Below are 12,464 nucleotides of genomic sequence, written 5' to 3'. Positions count from 1 at the left end.
TCTGTAAATATCCATAAATATACAATGAACAACAAATAAAATGCAGGGAAAAGAAAAAAACTTCAGGGAGTAAATGTGAAATATCAAAGTGATCTGATGATTTTTACCAATTTGTGATTTCAAAAATGATCTTTGAGGAAAGTGTTGAATAACTTTATTGACACTCCCATCGTGGACAGAACGAGCAGCGGTGTTATGAATCTCTCTGTGGCGGCAACTCGTCATGAACATCGACGCTGCTGAAGTTCTTAAAATGAAGTGAGCTGATTGGATGTTGCCAGGCAGGTTAACTGTGTGATGTCAGAAGAGTTTCTGCACACAGGAGGAGACTCTCACTCCATCTGACACAGAGACACTGAGGAACCATATGACCAAACCCCAAAGGCCGGGTACAGAGGCTGAGTGAATGTGGAGGTGAAGGTGTGGAGGTGGATCAGTGTGTCAGAGGAGACGCTGTAGAAGGACAGAGAGCCAGCAGGCCAGTCCAGATACACTGCCACTCTGTGAGGGGAGGGGGGGCCAGGGATGTCTGTTCTGATGTTGTTGTGTCTGACAGAGAATCTTTCATCATAGCAGTTCAGACTCCAGGAGTTTTTGTTTCCTCCAAACCTGCTGTCAGCACCGCCTCCTCTCCTGCTGATTCCTCTGTAAGTCACTGAGATATCAACGTCTCCTTCCCACTCGACCTCCCAGTAGCAGCGACCAGTCAGACCATCTCTACACAGGATCTGTCTCCACCAGTCAAACCTCTCTGGGTGATCAGGATATGGCTGCTCCTCTAACATTCCTGTCACCTTCCTGTTGTCCTCAGACAGGACGAGGCGTCTGTGTGCTGTGTTTGTGTCCAGTTTGACTTCACAGGAATCTGATGGAGAGAACAAGACACAAAACACCAGCAGGTTGTTATCTAACACACCTGTTGTCTTTATTATCTGTTGCTTTATTAACAGGTTCAAGTCAATCGATGAACACGTTCATGATGCCAGAGCTGTTTATATGGAAAGCCAAAGGTTTTTATGGGAAATCATTTTTTGGTCTTTTATTTATTTTTTCATGAATTCTGCACTTTATGTTATATTTTATGTTTTGTCCTATTATATCTTGCTATATAAAGCACTTTGTAGCTTTGTTTGAAAAAAGCTAAATAATTACAATAATAATTATAATAATGATAATAATTGTTGTCATTACTGTTATTACTATTATTAGCATTAGCGTTACTGGCATTATTCTTACTGTTGTTTTGTTTTTGTTATTATTATCATTATTATTACAGTTTAGTAGCAGACACATAACAGAACTGTGGTCATAATTCATTATAATTTTCCTGTCATTGGTTGTGACGTTCAACATGTTCAGTTCTGTTTTGGGCCTTTCTGTGTTACTCGCTCACTTTAAGAGCTAAGTGTGTTGCCATAGTAACGGCTAACTCCTCGTGGCGGTGTAAAAGCAGTGTGTGGTGCGTGTTACGGCTCCATGTTACTGAGCAGCAACACGTGTTAGCACTGCAACAAACAACACGCCAGTTGGCCAAGTCAAGCAGAGAAGTTGTCTGCCTCTGTTTCCCCACAACATCCACGCTGCAAACACACAACTTCCACATGTGAGACACTTCAGCACAGAGATGGACACCACTCAGTCAGGATGATACAAGCATGGACATTTTTACTTTGTGGACGTCAGCTGTGACCAAATGAATAAAAATCAACTGATCAAAATGAAACAGCCAAATGAGGATCAGGGAATAAAGACGCTGTTTGTTCTCGAGCAGCAACTAAATGATTTTTGGTTCAACATTAAAAGCAGCTGAGAACAAACAGCAGAAGCTGCAGCTGCACCGTCTAAACAGCTGAATGTTTGCTGCTTTGTGTTCAGGAGTCAAACTAAATCCACACTTACACTTCCTCAGGCCTGGTTTCAACCTCTGCTCTCCACCATGGTCCACCCTGGAGGAAGAAACAGAGTCAGAGCAGCAGATTCTCTTTGAGGATGGAAACATGGGCAGTAAATAACCTTCCCTATGAAGGATTTAGCAGACCACCTCACTCATATCCACCATTCAACATGAAACAATACTCCTCAGGCCTCTAGAAGACATTGTGTGTGTCTCTCCATACCTGAGAGCCTCCAGTCTCCAGGTTGGATCCTCCAGTCCAGCAGAGAGCAGCTTCACTCCTGAGTCTCCTGGATGATTGTAGCTCAGGTCCAGCTCTCTCAGATGGGAGGGGTTGGAGCTCAGAGCTGAGGCCAGAGAAGCACAGCCTTCCTGTGTGAGCAGACAGCCTGACAGCCTGCACATGGACACACCAAACACAGTCTGATACACATACATGTTGGATTATTTCAGCAGCACACTAATCTGAAATTAGCTGGTTCATTTAGACAAATATTCAAAAGTGTGATGGGCTTTGTGTTTTCATTTAGTCCAGTTTGAAAGCTCTTGAGTTCTCTGATCCTGACCTGAGAGCCTCCAGTCTGCAGTGTGGACTCTCCAGTCCAGCAGAGAGACGCTTCACTCCTGAATCCTGCAGCTGGTTGGTACTCAGGTCCAGCTCTCTCAGACTAGAGGACTGGGAGCTGAGAACTGAGGCCAGAGCTGCACAGCTTCTCCCTGACAGATCACACACACTCAGCCTGGATGGACATCAGAACAGAAGAAAATGTCATAGTTGTCAGTTTTCTTGGGACTCTGCCGTCATGTTGCTAATAGTGATAATAATCTTTCTTCATGACAGCCTGATCTAAAAGCAAGCTGACAGTGAGCTCTGCATGCTGCTGTAGCTCACTGAGCTGAATGCAGCACTAACAATACAATATCTAAGCATTTGGACAGAGACACAATATTCATAATGTTGTCCTTGTACACACCACAGTGGATCTGACATGGAGTCATCAAGACGTGACTGAAGTGCAGACTTTAAGCTTTAATTTAAGGAGTTGAACAAAAATATAGAATTAACCTTTTAGGAATTAAAGCCACTTTTATTCACTGTCACCTCATTTTCATGACCGGGTGTGACTTTTCCCTCATTATTCCATGACAAATTAAGAAAATAAAAGTTCTGGAGTTCATTCAAAGTGTTTGTGTTTTCATGAGGCTCAAAAAGCAAAATAAAGAGCAGACAGAGCAACAACTTTAGGAGGAGCCAAATCAACGGTAACACTTTATAATGAGTACACACTAGTAAGCAGTAGTTAAGCATTAATAAATATTGAATTCCACATGTATATAACACATGAATACTCATTAGTATGTGGTTCATAATCAGTTATGAATGTTTTACTCATCATTTATAAGCACAGTAGTTATGGAACAGTAAACACTGAATTCATCATTTATAAAGCATGTTTCTGATGTAAATACTCATTAGTATGTGGTTTATAATCACAGTTATAAATGTTTTATTCATCATTTATAAGCTCATCTATATAAATGATGGAATCAGCATTTATAATTAAGAATTACATCACTTACCCACCAGGCATTAGGATTTGTCAGTGGTTTGTAAGATCATTTAGAAAGCTTATGCAAATAATGAAGTCTATTTAGATGTACATGTCTGCATGCTCCACTATTCAGACACGTACTAATGGTTAGTGAGTGTGTTAGTAGATGTTTTATAAAACCTCACAAATTCCATTTCCAATGGATGGCTTATAAACTGTTATTGATGCAGGAATTCATGAATTCAGGCAGTTGCAAAGCACTTACTACTCGTCAATTAAGCATTTCGTGTGAGCTCATCTAAAGTGGGGACTATCTATGCCTTATAAAGCATTTACAAATGTGATTTAAAGGCTGGCAATGCCTCAAAACTCACAGAAGTTCCAGACCAAGGAGAGACACAACACAGGGACAGAGAACATATTGCATTTATATTTATTGCAACTTCCCAACATCTTGTAACTGTACAACTGAAAAAAAGATAAGCATGGCTGGATAAAAACACCAACAGTGGAAGTTTAAGTACATGTACAGCAAATTTTGCAACGTATCAAAGTTTGCAATCCCGCTCTCAGCACGTCATCAACGTCATCTGCCAACGACATGGCAGACGGCAACGCTTTACGTACAGGTGTAGCAGTCAGACTGGAGAGATGGAGACGGAGGGCTCTGAAGGGAATCGATGGGTCCGGCGGATGCGGGCTCAAGAGAAAGCCGGTGTGGAGACGGATATATCAGAGTCGACTTAACTACCTTAGTCACCTGTAATACACCTGTATGGCACCTATAATACATCTTTATGTCTTTTATTGTTTTATTTGCATCTTCTGTTTTATTTCAAAGCCTTTTCCTTTTTTTTAATTCCACCCTGTGATTCTTTTAATGTTTTATTTTTATTTAATGTGTTAATTGACTGTTTTTATTGTTTTGAATTGTGTCTCGTTGCTTTTAATGTCTCTGTAAAGCACTTTGAATTACCTTGTGTTGAACTGTGCTATACAAATAAACTTGCCTTGCCTCTGAAAATGGGGTGACAGTGTATAAAAGTGGCTGTAATTCCAAAACATTTGGAGGAAAAAAAGAAATACTGGGTCTGACCTGAGAGAATCCAGTCTCCAGGTTGGATCCTCCAGTCCAGCAGAGAGCAGCTTCACTCCTGAGTCTCCTGGATGATTGTAGCTCAGGTCCAGCTCTCTCAGATGGGAGGGGTTGGAGCTCAGAGCTGAGGCCAGAGAAGCACAGCCTTCCTGTGTGAGCAGACAGCCTGACAGCCTGCACATGGACACACCAAACACAACAACACAGTCTGATACACATACATGTTGGATTATTTCAGCAGCACACTAATCTGAAATTAGCTGGGTTCATTCAGACAAATATTCAAATGTGTGATGGGCTTTGTGTTTTCATTTAGTCCAGTTTGAAAGCTCTTGAGTTCTCTGATCCTGACCTGAGAGCCTCCAGTCTGCAGTGTGGACTCTCCAGTCCAGCAGAGAGACGCTTCACTCCTGAATCCTGCAGCTGGTTGGTACTCAGGTCCAGCTCTCTCAGACTAGAGGACTGGGAGCTGAGAACTGAGGCCAGAGCTGCACAGCTTCTCTCTGACAGATTACAGCCACTCAGCCTGAGGAGGAATTAGTGAAGAACAAGGTAAATCTGAAAATATCAGCTTCTTTTCTCATGTAATAAAATTCACCTATAGTTCTCCAGAGGTAAAGTATTGAATATATCCAATTCAAAATGAACCTACACAGATTTCCTGGAGGCTTTGACCACTGGCAGCAGCCTCAGAAGAGCCTCCTCTGAAGCACAGTATCTCTTCAGGTCAAACACCTCCAGATCTTCTTCTGATGTCAGTAAGATGAAGACCAGAGCTGACCACTGAGCAGGGGACAGTTTTTCTCTGGAGAGACGTCCTGATCTCAGGTACTGTTGGATCTCCTCCACTAGAGAATGGTCATTCAGCTCATTCAGACAGTGGAACAGGTTGATGCTTCTCTCTGGAGAGGGACTGTCCCTGATCTTCTCCTTGATGAACTGGACTGTTTCCTGATTGGTCTGTGAGCCACTTCCTCTCTGTGTCAGCAGGCCTCGTAGGAGAGTCTGATTGGTCGGCAGTGAAAGACCCAGGAGGAAGCGCAGGAACAAGTCCAGGTGTCCATTTGGACTCTGTAAGGCCTTGTCCACAGCACTCTGGAGGAAGTGTAGTTCAGATTTCTTGGAGGAGGTTGACTGTTCTTCTGACAGCAGATTGACTCCAGAGTTGATGAATGACAGAAATACATAAAGAGCAGCCAGAAACTCCTGAAGGCTCAGATGGACAAAGCAGAAAACCTTGTCCTGGTACAGCCCACGCTCCTCTTTAAAGATCTGTGTGAACACTCCTGAGTACACTGAGGCTGCTCTGATATCAATGCCACACTCTGCCAGGTCTGCTTCATAGAAGATCAGGTTGCCTTTCTCCAGCTGCTCAAAAGCCAGTTTTCCCAGAGACCGGATCATCTTCCTGGTCTTTGTAGTCCAGTGTAGATCTGTCCCTGCTCTCCCATGAAACTTGAGGTTCTGCACTTTGGACTGAACCAGCAGGAAGTGGATGTACATCTCAGTCAGGGTCTTGGGCAGGTCTCCTCCCTCACTGGTTTTCAACACGCCCTCCAGAACTGTAGCAGTGATCCAGCAGAAGACTGGGATGTGGCACATGATGTGGAGGCTTCGTGACGTCTTGATGTGTGAGATGATTCTGCCGGCCTGCTCCTCATCTCTGAATCTCTTCCTGAAGTATTCCTCCTTCTGTGGGTCAGTGAAGCCTCTCACCTCTGTTACCATGCCAACGCACTCAGGAGGGATCTGATTGGCCGCTGCAGGTCGTGTGGTTATCCAGAGGCGAGCAGAGGGAAGCAGGTTCCCCTTGATGAGGTTTGTCAGCAGAACGTCCACTGAGGTGGACTCTGTAACATCAGTCAGAATCTGGTTGTTGTTGAAGTCCAGAGGAAGTCGACACTCATCCAGACCGTCAAAGATCAACACAACCTGGAACTGCTCAAACCTGCTGATTCCTGCTTCTTTGGTCTCAGTGAAGAAGTGATGAACAAGTTCCACCAAGCTGAACTTTTTCCATCTCAGCAGATTCAGCTCTCTGAAAGTGAATGGAAATGTGAAGTGGACATGCTGGTTGGCTTTGTGTTCAGCCCAGTCCAGAGTGAACTTCTGTGTTAAGACTGTTTTCCCAATGCCAGCCACTCCCTTTGTCATCACTGCTCTGATTGGTCCATCTCTTCCAGGTGAAGGTTTAAAGATGTCCTCACATGTGATTGGTGTTTCTGGTGTGGCTGGTTTCTTGGCTGCTGTTTCAATCCATCTGACCTCATGTTCCTCATTGAGCTCTCCACTCCCTCCCTCTGTGATGTACAGCTCTGTGTAGATCTGATTCAGAAGTGTTGGGTTTCCTGCTTTAGCAATCCCCTCAAACACACACTCACACTTCTTCTTCAGCTTAGATCTGAGTTCACGTTGGCACGCTGCAGCCGCAGTTTCTGAATGAACAAACAAGCAAAAACATCAACAAAACGATGTTGTATTACATATGAGAAATGTGAATATTTCCTGGTAAATGGACCTATTGGTCCTGTTCGACTGTCAGAACGTAGCGAGGTGTGCCGAGACCTGAAGGCTGTTTTACGAGTTCTGCAATCGTTTCTATGGCAACAACATGGTTCCAGGTTAGAGTTCCTGGAAGCTGATTTGGGCCCTGCTCCAGGAACTTTTAGGAGGAGCTAAAATGGCTGTTCCTCCTGATTGGTCGAGGCGTTGCCATGACAACGCCTCTGTAAACATGAGCTATCAGAGGATGACAACACAAAGCAGCCGCCGCCAAACAACAGACTGCAGGAACAAACGAAGAGCTGCACGTCCCGATCAGGATTTGGGGAGAATAAAGTTCACAGTTGAACAAACAACACAGCGCTGCCTCAGCCGGAGCGCCGCCGCTGTCCCGGGGAAGCCGGCGGGACAGGACGGGAAAACAGGAAGCTGCTTTTCACCGGCAGGCAGGAGGAGGACGAGCCGCCCCCTGCTGGCCAGGAGGAAAACTCAGAGGCTGAAATAATCTGTCATCAAGCAACAGCCTGACGCATCACAGCTGCTTTGATCTGATTGGCTGTTTCACTTGGCTGGTAATTGACATTTTTTCAGGAACGAGTGGGAGTTTGTGAGAAATGAGGAAGAGAATTTAAAAGTTTCTCAGAGTTTAGGAGAGCTGGATGTCGAGTGCACAGCCAAAGAAGAAAATCATGAAGCAAAAAGAATAAAACTAAGATTTTTTTATTTAAATTTAATTTTTTTTCCCTTACTGCTCCACAGACGCTCAGCCAGCTCCTCCTGCTTCATCCTCCTCAGGAAGTGCAGTGTGATCTGCAGAAAAAACTCCCTGCTCCTCCTCTGCTCTTCCTCCTCATCCTCCCTCTGCCTCTCTAAGCATTCTGGGTAATCCGGCCTCAGAGACCTCTGCAGGTTTTTCAGCTCGTTCTTCACAAAGGTGACCATGTTCTCCTCCAGCAGCTGCAACACAAAAATAAAAGAATTTAACTTCCATATTCAATTTTGGACACAAAACACAAAATCAAATGCAGGTCAAAGAGCCTGAGGCTGGGCTGCACCAACGAGGATTCATTTTTAAACCCAGTTACATCACGGTTTGCACCGACCTTTAACTATGATCTGGTTTGAACTTTAATTTACACTTGAGGGGCTTTAACTTTGAAAATGTCTGCATTTTGGAGCAAAATGATGGAGTTGTTCAAAGACAGAGACAGACTGTCCTGTCAGTCAGAAAGTCTCTTTTTTCTAATGATTGTGTTTTCTTTTCTCTTGCAGGATTTGTCCGCCCTGCTGCACTTCTTCAGCCCAACCTGTTTCTCAGAAGAGGAGGAGAAGTTTGAACGTCTGTGGAGCCACGATGAGCAGCTCACTGCTTGTTAGCGAGCCACAGCAAACTGGTTCCCCTGTCAGAGGAAACAGACAAACTGCTTTCTCTCTTTCTGCTTCCTGGCTTCTGACAGCATGTGAGTCTGTCTGCTTTTAGTCCTCAACCTTCATGTGATCACTTGTTCCTCTGTTTTCCCAGTGAGCATCTTCACTGAACTGTCATCTACTGAGGAAAGTTGAAATCTGTAAACTTGGACCAACTGAATCAGGATCAGTTTTGAATTGAGCAGCAGAGCTCTGCTTCCTTTGAAATCTGATCTGCTCTTTTTAAAGCGGGCTTTGCTAAACTCCCAGGGCTCAAAATGACGTTTTTCCCTCAGTGTCCGGAAGCTGTCCCGAATTCTGCCTTCAGCTGTCCCAGACTGAACAACCACTGTCCAAAATTAAAGCTCTTTTTTCACTGAACACAGTACATATGGTTTAACCCTTAGATGCATACATTTTTTTTTTAAATATCTTAGTCATTTTAAATTTTTATAATTTAATCTTCCATGTATTCCTCAAATAGGTTGTCTTTGACATGAGGTTATTTGAATTTGTATCTAACAGCTATATTTTTTAAGTAATTACATTTTCTATATCAATATGAATGAAAGAAGGTGATAAATCAGGGCTATTCAACTTCAGATGGCTCAGGGGCCACTCAGCAAAATTCAGCTGTGTCCAAGGGCCACAAGCTAAACATGTCTGTCCTATTTTGAATGTTTAAACAGTAATTTTGTCACAGGCTACATGACTAGTCTAAAAATGAATGAAACATACAGAAAACAGCTCCATTTCCATCCAAGGCCAAACCTCACTGAATAAAAGATTGTCATGCAATGATTAATGATCTGAATAAAAACATGAAATCAGCCGAGGTGTTTGGCCACAGTCACTTTTCAATATTCTGTTGCTGACTGGCTGAGTGACTGTTTTTTCTGTATTTCTGACTGCTGGATCAGTAAATGCATCACAAACTGCAGTGCAAATGCAAACCTGTCTCTGATTGGTGGACGCCGATGGAAATGTACACACACACTGTCTTTCAGCATCAGTCCTCTTCTTGTGCTGCTGCTTTGCCACTTTTTCCTGCATTCTCTGCATCACAGAGTGGAACCTCTGGGCCGTGGACGGAGGTGCACAGCTGCCCGTGTGAAGCGGCTGATTTCTGCAAACAGCCCGTGTTGGAGATCCAACATGGAAGCATTTTGCATTCAGCCTTGTGAGCGTATTCTTGTCTAAAGCAGCGAGTTCTGCAGGCAGCTCAGCTCACATCAGATATTTTACAAAGCCAAGTGGCAGCGAGCCGATGGAAGAAAAGCTGAGCGCTGTAGAAGCAGTGAGAGACACCAGCTTTTAATCCCTGTGGACAGAGTGACTGACACAAACCATGTGGACACAGCCTCCCAGTGACGCTCTGCCTTCATCACCAGTAGGCACACTGACACATTTCACTTCTTTTACAATCATTTCATTTGTGAAGGTGAGTTTCTCTGCTGTCCCAGACACGGTAGATTTGTGTCCCCGCTGCTGTTTTTATCGTCCCCAGGACAACGGGACATCCTTCATTTCCAACACTGACTCTGACTGGAACTAATCTCAGATTAAATGAATCCTTGTTGCTGTAATCCAGCCTGAAAGATGTGAAGAGAGCAGCACGGAGACGATTCAGAGCAGAATGGCTGTTTTTCAGTCGCTATGTTGTTGGACATTTCCACACCTTAAATATGGAGGCCAGGTCTGTTTGATGCTGCTGGGCAGACTGAGCACTGGGAACCTCTGAGCTCTGCTGCTGGACTCTGTGGAGGACACACACACACACACACACACACATGGTTATTGGATGTGATTTATTTATTTATTTATTTTGAACATGTTGTATAAAAGGACAACAGACAATGCAACAACAGGGCAACAGAAGAAAAGTACAAAATAAATAAATTCAACGCTATTTCCTAGCTGGCCAGCACATGTTCAAAAGGGAGTAGGAAGAAGTTAAAAAACTTACTGGATCCTACCCCTAGAGTTCCTACATATTACACATATATTGTATTATACCTAAGTAATTATCATCAATATTATATTATTAATCTATGAAATATAGAAAATATAGAATCTGTGTAATTAACATCAATATTGTATTACTAATATATCAACATACAGAGAGGTGTCTATGGATAGTCTCAGCTGTCTATTCACATCTAAAGGAAAAGGCACTCCTTTGAAGACAGCAATGTTAAGATTTTGGACAGGGAGGATGGATGTTTGAGAGAGGAGTAAAAGAGGCCATATATGTGAAAGTGGAAAAACCAACCCTCAACAGGGGAGGGGGTCTGCGGCACCACCTATCTCCAATCTATAATGTTGCCCTTTCATCGGTACCCAGGAGGTTCAACAAATTAACCTCAGACGACTCTCAACGATCGTCGTTCACCAGGGTTTCACCTGACTCTGACGACTGTCCTTCACCAGACCACAACAATGGTCCAGTGAAACCAGTGCCTGCATGAACACACCCACAGGCATTAGGGTGGACACTCCCACAGAGGTTAAACACTTGGACCTCACCCCACTGTCTTTGTCAGACTAGTGCGGACTAGAAAGACCGATGCGCATGAACTGATGAAGCCCCTTGGATAAGAGGCCAAACGTCTTCCTAAGACAAATACAAGTCCAGTTGCCTACGATTCATTTTTTGCCCAAAGAGAACATACAGAGAAATGTAAAGTCTTATTCAGCGCTGCATCACCTGTAGTACCACTTACAATGCACTAATATTTAGTAATTTACACATACATACATATATACATATATACATTTACACATACACATATACACATATGCCTATGTGCATACACATACATACACACATATATGCGCATATATGTACTTACACACATACGCATACATATACATACCCACATATTCACACATACACACCTAGTTTAGTTTAGTTTACTTTATTCGTTAGTTTTTAAAAGACACAGAGAAGGTCTTAGAAAGAAAAGATCAAAACTAACAAGGATAACGCAGAAATGTCTATGACTTATTTCCACTGTGGTCCTTTTGAGAGGATTTAGGAGGAAAATAGGTTAGGTTAGTTCACTATTGGAGTCCCCATCTTAGATTGCATACAACACACATTTATACACATTTATTTTCACTCATCCGTGATCCTGTATCTGTTGAATATGTCCTCCTCCTTATATTTCTTCTTAAACTGGCTTATACTTTGGCTTTGTTTTAGCCCTTCATTTAAGCTCTTACACAGTTTTACACCATAACTTGAGATACAGAAGCTCTTTTTCATTGTACTTATACTTCGTACTTTTAAGTTGCTGTGTCCCCTTAGGTTATATAGCCACCCTCTCTCTCAGAAGACATTTTCTGTATGGGTCCCAGTAAAAGCGTATTACTTGCTCTAAACATTATTTGTGCTGTGCTGTGATGTTTTGAAAGAGGAAACTCAGTCAACAGAGTCTGAAGGATCAAACCAATTCTGGATCTCATGAATCTGATGACAGAAAAACATCTGATTTATCAACAATTTGAAATAATTACCCATCATCCTCAGAGAGGAGGCTGCCTCTGAACCCAATAATACGACCCATAGACCAGTCACTCTTCATGGACACACAGCTGGGCTCAGGTCCAGGTCCAGGGGAGTCTGGTCTCTCCTGCTGGATCCTGATAGAAACATCATGAACACACTGAAGGGATCTGCTTTACTTTCTTGGTGACATACTAAGAAAATAATACCTTCATATTAAAACATAGAAATAAAATATGATGTAAGCACACACAGAGCTTCTCCTGTGAATAATGCTGCTGTGCTGATTTGCCTGCTGAGCTCTGAGATGGAGAACAGTCATGGACAGTCAGAGATCCTCATCTCACCTCTTAGCTTTGGTCTGGCTGTCATGTTCCCCAGACAGAGAGCTTTCAGAGGCAGGGAGCCTCCTCTTCCTCCTCCGAGCTGGTGCCATAGCCGAGCCGACACCTTGACACAAACACAGCGGCTCAGTCTGAGTGTGAAAGGTGTGTGAGCCTGGTT

General features: G+C 43.3%; 1 protein-coding gene across 1 annotated transcript; it reads right to left on the bottom strand.

The window, feature by feature from the left end:
• Positions 1-203: 203 nt before the first annotated feature.
• On the bottom strand, positions 204-8,574 carry LOC115375411 (protein NLRC3-like). The gene is made up of 7 exons (XM_030074802.1): positions 8,548-8,574; positions 7,795-7,993; positions 5,196-6,978; positions 4,896-5,069; positions 4,544-4,717; positions 1,900-1,946; positions 204-865 (listed from the first exon to the last, which is right to left on the bottom strand). Exons 1-7 carry the CDS (start codon positions 8,572-8,574, stop codon positions 333-335), a joined length of 2,937 nt encoding a protein of 978 aa, XP_029930662.1. The 3' UTR covers positions 204-332.
• Positions 8,575-12,464: the final 3,890 nt, after the last annotated feature.

Source organism: Myripristis murdjan, chromosome 17 (genome assembly GCF_902150065.1).
Source record: "Myripristis murdjan chromosome 17, fMyrMur1.1, whole genome shotgun sequence".
Lineage (NCBI taxonomy): Eukaryota > Metazoa > Chordata > Actinopteri > Holocentriformes > Holocentridae > Myripristis > Myripristis murdjan.
Note: the sequence above shows the minus strand (reverse complement) of the source record. Positions and strands in the feature narration are given on the sequence as shown.